This window comes from Mustela nigripes, chromosome 2, assembly GCF_022355385.1.
Source record: "Mustela nigripes isolate SB6536 chromosome 2, MUSNIG.SB6536, whole genome shotgun sequence".
Lineage (NCBI taxonomy): Eukaryota > Metazoa > Chordata > Mammalia > Carnivora > Mustelidae > Mustela > Mustela nigripes.
The window spans coordinates 143,007,676-143,025,245 of NC_081558.1; the positions used below are offsets into that span (position 1 = coordinate 143,007,676).

General features: G+C 44.5%; 1 protein-coding gene across 1 annotated transcript in view; it reads left to right on the plus strand.

Annotated features, from left to right (window-relative positions):
- Window positions 1–17,570, plus strand: part of MINDY4B (MINDY family member 4B) — a 35,652-nt gene that overhangs the window by 17,111 nt on the left and 971 nt on the right. The window contains exons 8-11 of the mRNA XM_059388348.1: window positions 2,570–2,640; window positions 4,426–4,498; window positions 5,102–5,263; window positions 15,726–15,906. Coding sequence (XP_059244331.1) covers window positions 2,570–2,640; window positions 4,426–4,498; window positions 5,102–5,263; window positions 15,726–15,906 — 487 coding nt within the window. The remainder of the gene's footprint in view (window positions 1–2,569; window positions 2,641–4,425; window positions 4,499–5,101; window positions 5,264–15,725; window positions 15,907–17,570) is intronic.

Here is a 17,570-nt window from a genome sequence, read left to right on the forward strand (position 1 = left end):
GGGGGAGGGGGGGAGGAAGCAGGCTCCCTGCCAAGCAGAAAGCCCGACTCGGGGCTCGATCCCAGGACCCTGGGATCATGACCTGAGCTGAAGGCAGAGGCTTTAACCCACTGAGCCACCCAGGCGTCCCATGGTATCTTTAGAAGAAAAGGGCAATGTGGACACAGACACAGACATGCAGGGAGAACACCATGGGATAAAGCAGGCAGACAGACAGGAGTGATGCAGCCGACAAGTCACCACATTCCACCAGAAACTCCAAGATGCCAGGAAGGATCCTTCCCTATGGCCCTCAGCGAGAGCGTGGCCATGCTCTGACACCTTGATTTCAGATGTCCAGCTTCCGTAACTGTGCCAGAACAAATTCCCATTATTTTAAGCCCTTCAGATTTCTGGCAATTTGTTTCAGCAGTCCTAGGAAACGAATATACCCATCACATGCGATTGGCAGCAGTAGCCCACACCGTGTTGTATTTTTAAAAATTTGACTTAGCAACTGTCAAAAACAATCAGGAAATTCCACATAAAAAAACAGATTTTTTAGCTTTTCCCCCCAAATCAGAAAATCTGGCTGCATTAGCCCTATCTTCTAGCATGTCCTCAAATTAACTGACATGGGGGCCTGACTCCCCTTGGACAAGTTGTGAGAAACTTGTTGATGCCACTTGCCAGGTCAAAGGGCTTTGCAGATGTGATTAAGTTGAAGACTTTTTTTTTTTAAAGATTTTATTTATTTATTTGACAGAGATCACAAGTAGGCAGAGAGGCAGGCAGAGAGAGGGGGGCGGGGAAGCAGGCTCCCCGCTGAGCAGAGATGCGGGACTCGATCCCAGGACTCCGGGACCACGACCCAAGCTGAAGGCAGAGGCCCCAACCCAGTGAGCCACCCAGGTGCCCCTAAGTTGAAGATCTTAAAATAGGGGGATTATCCTGAATTTTCCTGGTGGGCCCAATTAATAAGAAGAGGCTTATAGGGAAAGTAGATGTCAGGAGAAAGAAATAGGTGTGAGGGGAGAAGCAGAGAGAGAAGAGGGATACCATCTTTGGTCACAATGTGGGATCATGAGCCATGGATAAGGACAGCTTCTAGAAACTGGAAAAAGGGGGGCGTCTGGGTGGCTCAGTTGCTTAAGCCTCTGCCTTCAGCATAGGTTGTGAGCCTGGAGTCCTTGAATTGGGCCTGGCATCACTCCCTGCTTACCGGGGAATCTCCTTCTCCCTCTGCTTCTCCTCCCCACTCAGGTTCTCTTTCTCTCTCTCTCAAATAAATAAATAAAAATCTAAAAAAAAGGAGAAGAAGAAGAAGAAGAAGAAGCTGGAAAAGGAAGTGAACAGCATGGCCCATAAAGCCTGCAGAAGAAACACAGGCTGGCCAGCAGTTTGAATCAAACTCAAGAAGTGACACTCATGTTGAACTTTCCAGACTATGAGACCATAAGACAATGAATTTGGGTTGTTTTGCGTCACCAAGTCTGTGGTGATTTGTTACGGCAGTAATAGGAAGTAATAGGAAACTGATAGGCCAGCATCCCGGTTTGCCTCAGGGCCCACCTTCCCCCATTTCTCTCACACTCTGCAGGACACCCATTTGGGTTCCTCTCTGGCTCCTATGGCACTGGAATTTGTTTCGCCTGAGGGTCCTGCCTCTGCCAGTTCACAGAGCGTGAAGGGGACAAATTAATCCATAAAAGGGAAAGCACCTGCATTTTAGTGGAAGCCTTCCTGATACAGTGCCTTTAAAGGAGAGGTTTTAACCCTGGGAACCTTGAAAGGCAGCCAAGGCGCTAGTTTTCAGCAGGCAGAGAATTGACATAAAGCTAAGGCCTACTACCTGAATGTGGCTTGGGCAATTTGGATTTGATCCTGGAGATCACGGGGCACCTTTGGAAACTTGTGAGCAGAAAAAATAACCTGGACCAGAGAAGAGACAGGGGAGCAGTGCCTTAAAGAGGGACGGATACTAATTTTGCTTGGTTCTTGCATGTTCCAAGCACGAAGGCGGGTACTGTGCAAGATGCCATTTAACTTTTGCAACAAATCTGTACTTTATCTGCAATGGTAGATGAGGAGAGTGAAACTCAAGCATGTCAGTAACTGGGAGTGAGAGTAGAACTGTTTTGAACCTAGATCTGTGTAACTCCAGATCTAGGAGTTACAGATCTATTTCTATAAAGCATCTCTGCTCCCCTGAGGCAATGAGGAGGGAGGGATGCCCCCACCAGGGAGAGGCTGGGATGGGCGCCAGCCAAGAGCACACAGAGGGCCTGGGCTAAGGATCGACGCCGGAAACATGGAGAGGAAGGATACACTACACCTGAGCCAGAATTCAAAGACAGCCACGTGACAGATATGGAGGAAAGAAAAAGAGGTCAAAAAGCAAGAGAACGACAGTGCCTGAAATGCAGCAGGATGCGTTTGAGGGTGAAGATGACCCAGGGAAACTGTCCTATTAGCAGCTTTTCTAGCTTCTTGGGTATAAATCCTGAATACATGACTAGAGATAGACATAAGTGCATTGCTATTAGCCAAACATGCTTTTTTTTTTTTTCTTTTTGTCCCCCCCAAACAGTTCAAAGGGGAAGGAAGCCATGGTGTCATCTTGTTTCTTTATAGCCTAATCTTCTCCAGAACATTTGAAAGGTAAATTCAATGAATATCTGCACAGGCACTTCCTATTGCTCTGCGATCACAGAAGGGATGTCCTCTCGCATTGGGAAATATTTTCATGCCCTGGTGGAAACATGAGTACAGTTTTTTTCTAGTCGATGTTCTTCTGTTGCTTCACCCTTTTCTATAGTCAGTTTGGCCATAATAACGAGTGAGTAGATATCATCAGGAAGGTTTGATTCTGCTTTTCTAGGACAGTGGTGGCTTCCTTGTTCTGGTGGTCATAAAGACGGACAGATAACTCCAAAACATATTTGCATAATTGTCATGATAAAACTGTTTTATGATTTATAGACACAAGAAAATTCACAGATATTTATTTTGTCTCTGTGATATGCAAAGCCCTGTTCTTGGCACCATGGGAAATAACAAATAAAAGAGATGGCCTGACCTGCAGGATCGGCTCTGGGAAAAATAGGACGTATATACACAGAGATACTGAGCGTGGCACAGGTGGTAATTCATGTACCAAGTGAGGCGTAAAGACAAGGAGTCGTAGGGGTTTCTAGAGGAGGAAGGGTCCCCAGCTGACAGACTAGTCAAGGAAGGCTTCTTAGAAGAAATGGACTTCCTTCCGGGCTGTGAAAGGAAGGTAACCTCTTGAGAGTCAGAGATAGAGAGCCTCCTGGGAGGAAGAGTTACAAGCCCGAAAGCAGCATTCCGAACACTTGCCTTTTGCACAACGTCATCATATTTTTGTGGTCTGTATTATTATTTGCTTAACAGCTTACTTTAAATCATATATTTAGATATTAACTTCTTCCTAAACATCCATATCCTTTTATTTATTTATTTATTTTGACACAGAGAGCGAGAGATCACAAGGAGGCACAGAGGCAGGCAGAGGGGGGTGGGGTGGGGTGGGGGGAAGCAGGCTCCCTGCTGAGCAGAGAGCCCAATGCAGGGCTCCATCCCAGGATCCTGAGACCATGACCTGAACGGAAGGCAGAGGCTGAACCCACTGAGCCACCCAGGCCCCCCCATATCCTTTTAATCATGTATTTGCTGTACAAAAGAAAAATGTATTAAGCACATTATTATATATATTTTTTCATAGATATATATATTTTTTCATTTATTTTTTAAATCACGCCACACTTGGGGCAATGCTGCCCTGAATTATATCTGATGTCACCAAGGCACTCATGGTGCTTGACTGAAGTTTTCAGTTCCATTCACAGAAGCGTATGACCTCCAGTCCTGTGAATAGGTTCCTTCAAGAACACATGACAGCTCACACGCCAGTACTCAGCACCTCTCCCGAGAGAGCTGGAGCCCCATTCCACCCTGGCTTCACACGGTCCAGGGTAGGACCGCCACCCCTGCTCCCCGGTGACACAGTCAGGAAATGGGCTTCACCCCCAAACTGGTATTTTTCACTTGAACAGTCTGTTCAACTCAGTCTTGGGCCAGCACCCTCTGGAGTGGTCATGTGTCACTGTCCTAAGCCAAGCATGCCTTGTCACTCAGAGCAAACAGTTTCTCCTGCGTCCAGCATACACACGTATGAATCTGTCACTTCAGCCTTCTCCCTTACCCTCATCAGCAGCTTCCCCCAGCAGCATCCCTAGCTTTTCCCCATCACCTCTGCAGCCTCCATCCCAGAGGCTTTTCTAGTGAGAGACGAGAAGGTGAGAGGCACACGGGAGGGCACACTCAACCGCTGCTCTGTGCTGGGAGGTGGAGGAAGGAGAGGCTGCAGGTTGCTGCTGCAGTCGTTGTCTCTGACCGAAGGCTGATGCATCTCGCATTCCACAGGCTTCAGAAGGACCTGGATGCTTCCACCACTCATCTGCTACAACCAAGTGCTGGGAGTTTCCTGTGCAGGCAGGTAAGTTGGGAGGCTTTGCCTTTCTATTGTAGAATCTGAAATAGGCTCCCCCCCCCCCCCTTAAGCATATTCTCTCCTGAAGTGATGAGTAATCGAGTTATCTTTGAAAGACTAAGAAGATGCTCCCCTGAGTTTGTTACCAGAGGCTACCTTCCAATTTCCACCATGGTCTTCCCAGTTTACCTCTGAGAGCCCCACATCCCTGAGATTCTACAGACCTGTTAGAAAATACCTTGACAAAGCCCACCAGGAATCCCTAGTAATGGAAAGAAAAGTACTGTAACAACAGCTTCATGTACTGCTTCTTAAATCCCAACTATGGAAAGCAGAGTCTAAAAGAAATGGAAAGGGAAGGAGAGCAAAGAGATCTGAGTGGGGCACGTGAGGTTCTCTGGGGTATGGCTGAAGGAACAAAGTCACTCGAGTTCTGCTTAAACCCTACCAAATGTCCGTGACCTGCTTTTCCTTAATTAGCTATTATGTCATTTCATTCTTTTAAGGAAAACTGGTAAAATTTTTTAGTGATTATTAAAAGAAAAAAGAAATTCAGTCCTTCTGTCGTCGCTACCTAAAATGTAAACATTTGCGAACTATATCATCTAGGCAGTTTTGAACATGATTCTGACCGGAAGAGCCAGCCCAAATGTCTTCAATGGCTATCAGAGGGGAGAGTCGCAGGAAATATTACATGGAGTCCTGACCCGAAGTGAGGTCGGGTATTTGCGGTGGTGTAAGGATGTCTCAGAGGATGATAGACTTTCTCAGGTGAGTGTGTTTGGGTTCTCAAGTACACGACCAGAGTGTCAGTGTTTGGGTATTTTTTTCAGTCTCTATATTAAGGCAATGAAAATCTGAGCTAACATTGTCCTATACTATATTCCTGCCTACCTCCCACCCATCTCCATCCAGCTACAGGCCTCCTTCTCAGAAATCAATATTCTCAGCAGCCCATGGGTATCTTCCCAAATCTTTGTTGATGCAAATAAATACATATTTTCTATCCCTTGCTTAAAGTTAAAAAAAAAAAAAAATCACTGGGGAAGAAAGCCTTCTGCCCCACTCCCTCTTAAATTCTTCTCAAAAAGATTTCCAGCCCAGGAGATTTACAACCTCTAACAAGCAGAAAATAGAATGTGCCATTGAAAAAAATAATCAGAGAATTAAGTAAGATGTGATTCCGCAGAAACAAACAGGAGAGAGGGTGAGAAAGCAAACAGACCCACCCCAAACCGCAAATCTAAGATGCTTCTGTGATATTTTCACAAAGATCTCCATCCCAAAACCCAGGGAAGGCAAGGCAAGGTGGGTTCCGTGAAAAGCCACGCTTCTCTGGAGTGGCCAGGAAATTAGCTGGGATGTAATTCAATAGGAATTACCCCTCCCCCCAAGCCCTTCACCTGCCCCCCCACCCCCCCCCCCCTCCCAGCCACCAGCACCAAAAGAGAGCCTTGCTGCTCAGTGCCTGTTCTGTCCTTCACCCTCCCAGTTCAGCTCAAAATCCTGTACGTTGCACGAGACTTCAGGCTTTAAAAGATCCCTTTACACCCAGAGCTTCACTTGTCTCCCCTCCTGCTGCTGGCTTCAGCCGCGATGCCTTATTCATGAAAACCGCATCCTGTTATACCTGCAAACCATGTAGCTGAGGGCACCAGAGAAGTAGAGCTTGACCACAGCAGAATTAAGTACATTTTGCATACAAGCGTGTTCAGAGTTTGCTTATTATTCCTTGACTTTGGAATCCAGGCCCCTCACAGAAAAAACAAGAAGCAACAGAGAAGCTACCAGTTAAAAAAATGAACCCATTCCCATCACCCAGAAGAGTCAATCCTTGCAGCAATGCTTCCTTTTCTTTTTCTTTCGTATATAAATATGTCCTATGCTTACTCTATGGAAACCCGATTTCTATCATTTAACACAGATATCTGTATGTGCCAACGAATGTACGTCCTTCGTCACATTCAAAGGATGCCAAGAGTTCCACGGCACAGGTGGGAAAGACCATACTGAGAATATACCCGGGACAGAGAAGGGATTTGTTACTGCTATAAAATTCCCAATCACTTGGTTTTAGATAATCTGGGAACTCATTTTAGGATTTGATAGATCTAGAATAAACAGGAAAACTAAGCCACAAAGAAGAGAACTCTAGACTTCACGTTACCTATTTCTCTCTCTCTTTTTTTTTTTCAACCACACACGGTCACTTGGCAGTCACGGTCAAGCACTCCTCACCTCTCCCAGCCCGGTAACAGGCCAAGACTTAGTTTGGAGAAAAATGGCCGGACACAGGAGGAGCAAGTTTCAAGGAGCAGGGGTCACAAAGGCAACAGTTGTAATTTGACTCCTTTGTCTATGATTATTACAAAGCTCTTTCACACGATTTCACTCTATTCTCATTATAAACTACTGAGATTTAAAGCAGCGTTTCTCCAATTTCAGTCATCGGCACAGGTAATTCACGGCTTTGTCACAGCTCCACACCTGCTGCACGCTCTGCTATTATTTGATTAATATTTTTCTTTAAATCAACTCACTTTAAAAATTTGAATATAACCATTTCTGCAGCAGTAATACAAGCCACGGACTTGACGTGCTCATTATTTTCTCCCCCCTAATGCTTCAAAGAAGTAAATATACAGATTTTGTTTAAAGCTTACCCCTGGGCTACTGGCTTCCTGCCACAGGCCACCAAATGGCACTTGCGCCGTGCTTTGGAAACCCGGAATATAAGTGAGGGGGTACCTACCGTAACATGCAGGGAGCGGCCCTGACCTGAAAACCTGGAGGTTCTGCCCTGCTGCCCCTCATGGGGTGTGACTTGGGCCGGGCACTCACCCTCTCTACAGTGGTTTCCTCATCTCAGGCTCGTGTCCTGTTCTGCAACACGCGACAGATGTGAAGAGCAAACTAGATCATGAATGCCAAAGCCTGTTGGAGAGCAGAGTGACCTGGACACATATAAGCTTATAATGGATGATAAAGGCCATGTTCATTGATCTTCTCCTAATTGTGAGGCTCTGTGTCCAGATACAAAGATGAGTCACACATGGGCCAGTACTTGCACACACACTGACCGTCCGGGGAAGGCTCTAGGCAGTAAATGATGGAGAACAGTGCTCTGTACTGGCTGCGCACTGAAATCATCTGGAGAGTTTGGTTTTCTAATCATTTTATATTTTAGAGCAGTTTTTTTCCTCAACAGAATTAAGTGTAAGGTACAGAGATTTCCCATAGATCCCCTGCCCCCACACATGCATAGCCTCCCCCATTATCAACATCCCCCACCGGAACTGGCATGTTTGTCACGTTGGTGAGCCTATGGTGACACATCGTGATTATCCAAAGTCCACAGTTTACATTATCATCTCGGTGTTGTGTACCGTATGGATTCGGACAAATGTATAATGACATGTGTCCACCCTTACAGCATGATACAGAGTAGTTGCACTGACCTAAAATCCTCCATGCTCTCCTCATCCCTCTCTCCCCCCCTCCAAAGCAACAACTCCTCTTTCTACCATCATCTATGGTTCTACCTTTTCCAGAATGTCACATGGTGGAATGATAAAGTACGTAGCCTTTTCAGACTGGCTTCTTTCACTTAGTAATATATAAGTTCAAGGTTCTTCACTGTCTTTTCACAGCTCAATTGCTCATTTCTTTAGAGTGCTGAATAATATTTCATTACCTAAGTAATACTCCATAGATGTACCAAGGTGTATTTTTCCATTCACCTACAAAAGACATCTTGGTTGATTCCAGGTTTGGGGAAATATGAATGAAGCTGCTATAAACATCTGTGTGCAGGTTTTTATGTGGACGTAGGGTTTTACCATCTTTAGACAGATAACCAGGGATCATGACTGCTGGATATATGACAAAAGCGTTCAGGGTTTTTTTGGTTTTGTTTTGTTTTTTTAATTTTCTTTCTTTCTTTCTTTCTTTCTTTCTTTTTAAGAATGTATTTATTTATCTGACACAGAGAGAGAGATCACAAGTAGGCAGAGAGGCAGGTGGGGGCTGCGGGGGTGGAAGCAGGCTCCCTGCTGAGCAGAGAGCCCGATACAAGGCTCAAACCCAGGACCCTGAGATCATGACCTGAGCCAAAGGGAGAGGCTTAACCCACTGAGCCACCCAGGCACCCCAAGTGTTTAGTTTCGTAAGAAACTGCCCAGCTGTCTTCCATGGTGGCTGTTCATTCTTGCCTTCCCACCAGCACCGAGTGAGGCTTCCTCACTGTACATCTTCACCAGCATTTGGTGTTGTCAGTGTTCTGGATTTTGGCCATTCTCAGGGGGGCATCATGGTATCTCATTGCTCTTTTCATTCTCATTTCCCGGATATATGGGATGTGGAACATCTTTGCATATGCTCAATTGCAATCTGTATATTTCGTTTTACGAGAGGTCTGTTAAAGTCATTGGCCCACTTTGAGAACTTTTAAAACTACCAATGCCCAGGTCATCCCCCTGAACACCATCAGCTTCATGTGTGAAGGACCAGAGTGGGCACACAGGGCCCCACACTCAGAAGACCCTGCCCTCAGTTTAATGCTCTCCTGTCATCCCTTTAAATTCTTACTAATTTTTGAATGAGGGTCTCCATGTTTTCATTTTGCACTGGACTACAATTGCATAGCCAGTCCTAGCCAATGTCCCTATTGCATTTGGTCTAGAGAGCATCTGAGCATTAGGATTTTAAAGCCCACAAGAGATTCTTATGGGCAGCCAGGTTTAGAAACTTCTGTTCTAGATCAGGACTGCTCAACCTCAGCGCGACTGACATTTCAGACTGGAGAATGTGCTTGTAGTGGGAGCTCTCCTGTGCATTGTGAGGTATCTGGCAGAATTCCTGGTCTCCACCCCCTAGATGCCTCTAGCTCTGCCCCTCGATGTGACAACCAACAATGTCTTCAGACCCTACCAAACATTCTCTGGGGGGACAGAATTGCCTTGGCCAAGCTAATGCTTTAAAGGAAGGGCAAAAACTCTCCTTAGACCTAACTGATTAAATCCACGTATGCAGAATTGGAAAACTAGCTATTGCAACTAACATCACAGGAACGACTATTTTCTTTCAAGCGGTGACAGCCTTCTGCTCCTGTAAACACCTGCAAGGCTTTAGGGACCAGTCTCCAACCTTATCTTAAATTAAAATTAAGTAGGTGTCTGCTAAAGAGCTACTAAGTGGCTCTGAGAAAAGGGACCATGTCAAAGGAGATGCCACAGAAAGGGAGAGAGAGAGAGCGAGAGACTGAGAGAAAGAGAGTGCATGCCTCAAAGAGTCAAGAATTCACAGAGATCCAGCACTACCATTTTCTCCGGAGCACATTTTTTTCTACACAAGTCAGCTCAGCCCAGTAGAGCTGCTAAATCATGCTTCACAGAAAATTACCTGCAGAGCCCAAAGTACCCTCCAGTAATAAAGCGGATGTTTGTCAGGACCTTAAAGTAAGCCAAAAGGCCAAGGCATGAGGTAACAAGTAAGAGCTTTCCTACTGAGAAAGTGATTAATGTGGCAAAATGGACCAGACAACAGGACCAATGTGTAAATGCTCACTCATAAATCGGAAGTAGGGCACAGCATGGAAACTGCTCGCGTTCACTTTAAAATCTACATAGAAGTCATATCTACAATGCTCTTGTCCTTTCAGAAAGGGACTCATGTGACTTTTCAGCCTTCCTTCTTGGACGCTGTGTTCCCTCTCCAGGGAGACTCCTAAGAGTCCTGCCCTCAGTGAAAATTGCCTGCAATTGTACACTAATGGCTTAAAACCCCGAGGATGTTTATTATGTTGTCTCTGTCATGCACTTGGAGTTTGGTTTCAGAACAAATGTATTAAAGAGCAAATGCTGGCTGGTGGCTAGTTTTCTTACTTGAACTGCTGAGCTATATGAATATAATAGACCCGCTTTATGAATAAATAGACATATATACATGTATACATATAAAGTTTTATTGGAAGGGGCTTTTTTATCCTTTCTCTATCTGCTCATTATTTGGGGATAAAAAGCAATCCATTACTCATCTATATTACTCAAGTAATCATATCTATAATTATGTTTTATATATATATAATTTTAGATATATTTTTCACTATTCCTGGAGATGGTGATTAAAGAAGTCTATATGAAGCTTATTTGTTCATTGTAGTGCTAACAGCCTCTTGTACAGAGCACACCCTGTGTGCTAGGCTCTCTCTGAGCCATTCATTCTCAAGGATTCCTTATTTCATCTAATCCCTGCTTCCACTCAAAGGTGGAAGTGTTAGTTTCAGTCCAGTGTCCGTGGTTTGACCATTGATTTTAGACCTGAGAAAACCCAGACGGAGCAAGGTGTGGGCACTTGCCCTTGGCCCCCAGTAAGGTGTCAGAGTCAGGGTTAGGATGCCTGCTCCACCCTCATCAGAACCCAGGCTCTGCCCACCGGGCCGTGCTGTCTGTCATTACCATCTTTCTTGTCTTCTAGTAAAGTCATCAATACAAAATGCCAGTTTTTGGATTATACTCTATCATGAATGCTTTTATAATCTATCATATCTTCATATTTACATATAGATATAGATTTGTATCATGTCATCTATAATCTGTTGTAAGTACACTGATGTTAGATTCTAACATACACTTATTTATTTATTTATTTATTTTTAAAGATTCTATTTATTTATTTGAGAGAGCGAGCGAACAAGCATGAGTGGGGCTGACGGGGAAGGCAGAGGGAGAAGGAGAAGCAGGTTCCTCACTGAACAAGGAGCCCAATGTGGGACTCGATCCCAGGACCCTGGGATCATGACCTGAGCCGAATGCAGATGCTGAACCCACTCAGCCACTCAGGCACCCCTCTAATATTTATTTTTTAAAAAGATTTATTTATTTTTATTTGAGAGAGAGAGAGAGAACACTTGTGTGGGCAGGGGAGGGGCAGAAGAAAAGAGAATCCTCCCTCAGATTCCCCACCAAACTCAGAGCCCAAAGCGGGACTTGATCCCAACACCCTGAGATCGTGACCCAGGCCAGAATCAAGAGTTGGATGCTCAAGCAACTGCAGGCACCCTAGACTCTAACATTTAGATGGTGGCAATACCATGGTTAGGTTTTGGAAAGCATGACTCCAGAAGCTAGAAATTTATACATTGACTTATAGGTGAAAATCCTTGTGAGTTGGAGGTGACTATGAGTAACACGTACTTGGGGCACACCCTCTGAAATGTATCTGCCCCCCCTCACCTGCTGGTTTGTCAGACCGTGTCTGTCAGGTATACTACCGAAGGACACACTTGGTAGTACTGAGAGGCGCTAACAGAAGATGCACGTGACCTCAATGTATCTGAAGCCTCATATTTCAGAGTATTCTATCGTAGAACTGAAATACCTTACACAGCAGAAGTCTGCTCAGAAAGACCTAGATGGGGTTCCAGAACAGTGCTCTCTGTATCACTGGATCGAAGACCCCCATGGTCAAACCCCTTCCTTTTTGCTCTGAGCAGGGTAACTCCTCTGCCCAGGACTCCTGAATGTGCCAAACGGGTACTTAGGGGCTGTATGGGTATATAGCGGCTCCTGCCTGGGGTGAGGCTGCAAATCGGAGGATTACATGTATCCACTGATAATAAAATCGAATATAAGAAAGGTTTCAGAATTAAAAAAAAAAACAAAAAACCCAACATGCTAAAAGATCCTGCTGTCCAGGTGAAATCCATCTTATGATGCTACATCTGTCTTCCTAAAGTAAATCTCTTCTTACTCTGGGATAAAATTGCAGAAACTGCAAAAACACACGTCTTTCAATCGCAATGTCACAGCCCAGTGGGTGAGATTTAAAAAAAAAAAAAAATGGAGTTCTCATTAGATACCACGGCAAGCCCCCCAGAGCCCACCAGACTGACAGTTCCTGCGGAACACAGCCAGCTACCCACAAGCTGAGGCACTATTTTGAAGCCTCCCGTCACTTTTCTATTTGAAGGTACAGGTTTGAGTGTGAGGTTCCAATACCTAAGTGAGAACATAAAGCAGTTTGAGTCTAACACCATCTGGAAAGCCTTAGGAGGTTCACATTATCTTCGCACCTGCCATGGAGAAGAAAAATCAACTCTGATTTTTAGAAGGGACTTAAGTCATTTAGGTATTGCTGAAACGACTCCCCCGGCAGCCCTGGCAGAGCACACCACCATCCCGGCCATACCCTCTTCCCTCTTTAAATTCCCTTGCAAGAGACTAGTAGGAAGAAATCCAACCAGAAAAGTGCCCTGTGAAGCTCCGCCCACGGCGCTCCAGCCGGCAACCCCTGCCCCCCTCCCCCAGTTGCTTAGGTAGCACCTGGGCCAACAAGACAACATACCTGCAAACTCGTCCAGGGGAGTTACAGGCACTCTGTGCTCCAGGTGCAGAGAGGAGAGCCAGACATTCCACAGTCACACATTCGAATTGTCACCAGGAATCAGGGAAGAAAGCACAAATCTCCAACACCTTTCTTCCACTCCCATTACCAAACTAGGCCCTTGGGACTTGCAATATTAAGCTCATTATGCAAACATTCTAAGAGCCATTGTTCTAGATGGCCAAAAAAAAAAAAAAAAAAGAATTACATGGATTCAATCCTTGCCCTGTGGTGTTTAGAATTTGTCCATCTTTCGTCCTGTACTTATAGTTTTACACTGGCTGTATCCTCTAAGGATACATGTCATGAGAGGCTTGATTGCTGCATGGAACACTGGCCTTATTACACAATGAGTGAACTTAAGGAGAAAGGTATTTTATTTATAGCACTACTGTATCACCAGTTAATTTCCTTTTTTACCATGGCAACACAAGGCGACACACACAAATTCTGCATTGGCGGAATTTCACCAATAAAACATATTTAGAATGTGGCTTTTGGGGGTGGAGGTTAGCTGATGCACTGTCTACCCAAAAGCGATACAAAGTCTTCATTGGAAGTTCCAGTCAAATACATGATGGGGTCTACTAGGAAAAGAAGGGGAGATAACGTTTGGTGGCATTTAAGTGGGAGGGGCTTCATTTTATTTTTTTCGGGCTCACTTTAAACCAGGTGTGCTCTCAGCTATAATCTTAAGGCTTGCCTCTTAGAGTTAATAGCCAAACTACCCTGGCAGTCAGGAATGCCGTTTTCTTTTCTACTAGAATCTCTGAAGGCAGGTGAGGCTCTGCCTGCCCAGTGTGCAGTCTCTGTATGGTTACTTTGGGTGTGGGAGATTGTTGTATTCTAACTGCTACATCTTCCTCCTACTCTAATAAAATCTTGAGTAGCTTTGGGTTCAGAAGAGGAAACTACTGCATTGTTGTCGAAAGTAACAACAGTGTGGTGTCAGCACCTCCTAGAGAGTTACCCAAGTGCCTGCTGAATTTTGCCTACATTATAAAAACTCTGAGAAACAATATCTTACATGTCTGTGTTCTATTACATCCACCCAGATGTAATTTACAGGGAACTTCATTGGTGGGAAGTCAGCCCAAATTCAATTCTTTTGGGTTGCAAAAGAAGCGACATTTTCTTGCAAACGGCCCTAAATTTCCTCATTAGCTTATTTAAGTTTTCAAACTTTAATAATTCCATGTCCTGCAGATCTTATTTTGGTCACATCTAACCTGAATACACAAGGTGCCGAAGCAAGAAGGCATAAAAAAGAAAGTGCTTGTTTTATAACTAATGAATGGTTACAATGTTATTTGGAACTTGTGGGTGGATTCTTGGAATGTAAACACATTCGTTGGCTTCCATGGCATGTCCTCTGTGTTTTATTTCCAACGTAGCCTGTGGGCGACTTGCCGTTTGGTATGTGAGATGCTCATATTATACTCAGCGCAGAGGGGCTAGTTCTCCTGTGAGTAGATAAGCAAATCCTGCAACGACTATGAACATGTCCAAATTAAGGCGCTAGGCTTGGACTGCATTTTTAAACTACTAACTAAAACAGAGTTTGTGTCTTTCAAATACAGCGATACGTTTTTCCTATGGTAGCTGAAAAGCGAAAATCTTAAAGACAAAAGCATTTCCGAGTCACCCCCTCACCCACAACTGAAGAATGTAAAGCAAAACGAAGAGATTTGAATAGAACTATTGAGAAATCCAAATGTCAAGTTATTAGCCTTTAATACGTGGGTTTATGAAATGTGATAATTTTTCAAAGCTGGATTTTCCATAAAACAGAATTTGTTCCTGAACATACAGGACAACTCTAAAAAGGACTGAACGGAGAAAAGAAGCAGAATTGGACCCTTTGGCTACAGGCAGACACGCCAAGGCTGAGGGTCCAACAGCTCTCCCTGGTATCACGTGAAAATGTTGTTGTTGTTGTTGCCTGTGTAGTTCATAATTATGTCTTCACATAGAAAAAAGTAGTTTTTAACATTAACAAGTTTTGATGACAACCTTTTAAGAAATATGTGCTTTCTTGTCTCTTTAAACAAAATGGTCGCTATCACACATGGAAATGCACTTTAATATCAGGTTCTTGGGGCTACAGAAGGTGCCTCTCAGAGTGGTACTCTTGTCCGTCTAATTCACTAGCTATGAGAATCCAAGGCTGAACAGATAGTTGCCTGCAAAAGCTAGATAAACTAGTTAAAGGTGCAAATTTAATATTATTATTGTAATGCTAACCTAGGATGCTCAGCTCTTGGTACATCTTCACATCTGATGTGCGTGTTAACATGCAGGTATGTGTGTCTATGTATGAATGTTATATGTATGTCTGTGTTTTCCCCTCACTTCCTGGAAGCTCTTTCCTCCATTCAAAATATTCTCCATGTCTATATTCTAAATATTCTCTAAATATTCTAAATGGCATTTCCAGAAGTCTGACCACCTGCTGAATGAAGTACTGTCCTATCTTGGGCACATGAGTAAATATACCAGTCAATGATGAAGACAAGTTGAAGTTCTCTTATTCCAGCCCTAAACTTATGTCTTAGTTGATCTATTATTCTTTACTTAACTTCCAAGCCCAACTCCAAACGTGGGGTGCCTCCATGTCCCCCATGGGGCTGTGCCCACTCTGCAGCATCCCGGTGACACCACAGCACTCATGCATGTAAACTCGCTCACCACAAAGCCTTCGCTTCAGATCTCACGGCACGCAGAGTGCCCCGCACACTTGCACCTGCAACGAGAAGCCTCTGAGCTGCTTTTTGATTACGATGACGAATCAGCATCTGCCTTGATGCAGCCAAATCTGTATGTTCATCTACATTTCCCCCTTCCCTTCCAGGTGGGCAGCATGCTAAAGACCCCCAAATTACCTATTTGGCTGTGCAACATCAATGGAAACCCCGGTGTTCTTTTCAGCACAAACAAGCAGCTCTTATCAGACTGGAGAGTGGAGCGTCGCTTTGATCTGTACCTGTACGGTGGCCGGCCCTCCCAGAAGAAGCCCGTGCATCTCACAGTAGGTGAGCATTTCAGACTCCAAGTGCTGAGCCCCTTAGGGCGCTCAGAAAGACGCGGTGCCAGTGTTTTGCCGCTGTGTGGGTATCCACGCTCGCCTTGCAGGAAGACGCTTGGGCTTGAGTTCTGAAATGAAACCCACACACCAGTCCCATGGGTCTAAACCCAAGGAGGGCACCCGGGGCAGTCTGCAGCTGCCCTAAATAAGAGTGGCGGGTTTAGATGTAGCACAGGGGAACAAACAACTTCTAGGTGGGAGAAACAACAAAAGAGAATGAATCCCATCCGCAAAAAAACCCTCTCCAGGACTTTTTCCCTGTGAGCACAGGGCTCGTAATGCCTGAGGCGAAGCACTGGAAGAATGGATGGACCGGGGCAGAGGGTGTTCTAATCGGTCAGTTCCATCCTACAACTGATCAGATGATCATCCAGTGACATAACTCAGCAAACTGAGAGTGCATTTCTCTTCAGATATTTGAGGGCCTGCTAAGGGCCAAGCACTGAGCTAGATGCTGCAAAAGCCATAATAACAAGGCATAGTCTCAGCAAAATGTAAGAGGTTCTGGTCCACTGGGAGAAGCAGACAGCCATACAGGTCATTTTATTTCAGTTACGACCATATTCATTTAAACCCATAAGGAAAAAAGGCTAAACTTTAACTGTCTCTAAACTTGGACTTTAAGCACTGGCCTTTTGGACAAGGGAATAAACACGATGAGACCAGGCATCTGTCGTGGGTATCTTGGTCCTACTGGTGGAGGCTCGATGTTTGACTTGGCCTTTAGCATCACAGGCCTGGTGTTCAACAACTTTTCATGATAATGACTGAATCTGGAAAATGATCTTAATGACTGTTTTATTTGTGCAAGTCCTAATTCTTCTTTAATTATGGAAGATACATAATAGCCCATTTAATTTAGGAAGACATTGACAATATGTTCCTTAAAGTATTGTTCCTACTTTACTCTCTTCTTTGAGGAAAGCATCATTTAAAAAAATATTTTATTTATTTATTTATTATTTATTTGAGATAGAGAAAGAGAGCTTGCATGCACATGCTCAAGCATGGGGGGAGGGGCAGAGGGAGAAGGAGAGAGAGAATCCCAAGAGACTCCGAACTTAACACAGAGCCCCATATGGAGTTCGATCCCGAGACCCTGATATCATGGCCTCAGCCAAAACTGAGTTGGATGGTTAATGAACTGAGCCCACCCAGGTGCCCCAGAAAGCATGTTTGTATTAACTCACAGGCATTGCAAGAATTCTATTCTGGGCACTGTATTGGAAGCTGTACACATAATCCCAGTAAATTCTCCCAGCAATCATATGAGGTAGATACTATGATATCTATTTTCACAAAGAAGACACTGAGGTAGCCAATAAACAGTTGCTAATTGAATAAATGAGGCTGAGAGATGTTAAGTACATTCTCAAATGGCATATGAGACAAAGGTGGTTCTCTCTCTCTCTCTTTTTTAAAAGATTTTATTTATTTGAAAGATACAGAGAGAGAACACAAGCAAGATGAGGGGCAGAGGTAAAAGCAGATGCCCCCTGAGTAGGGAGCCCAATGCAGGGTTTGATCCCACGACTCCAGGATCATGACCTGAGCTGAAGGCAGATGCTTAACCAACTGCGCCACCCAGGTACCCTAAGACAAAGCTGGTTC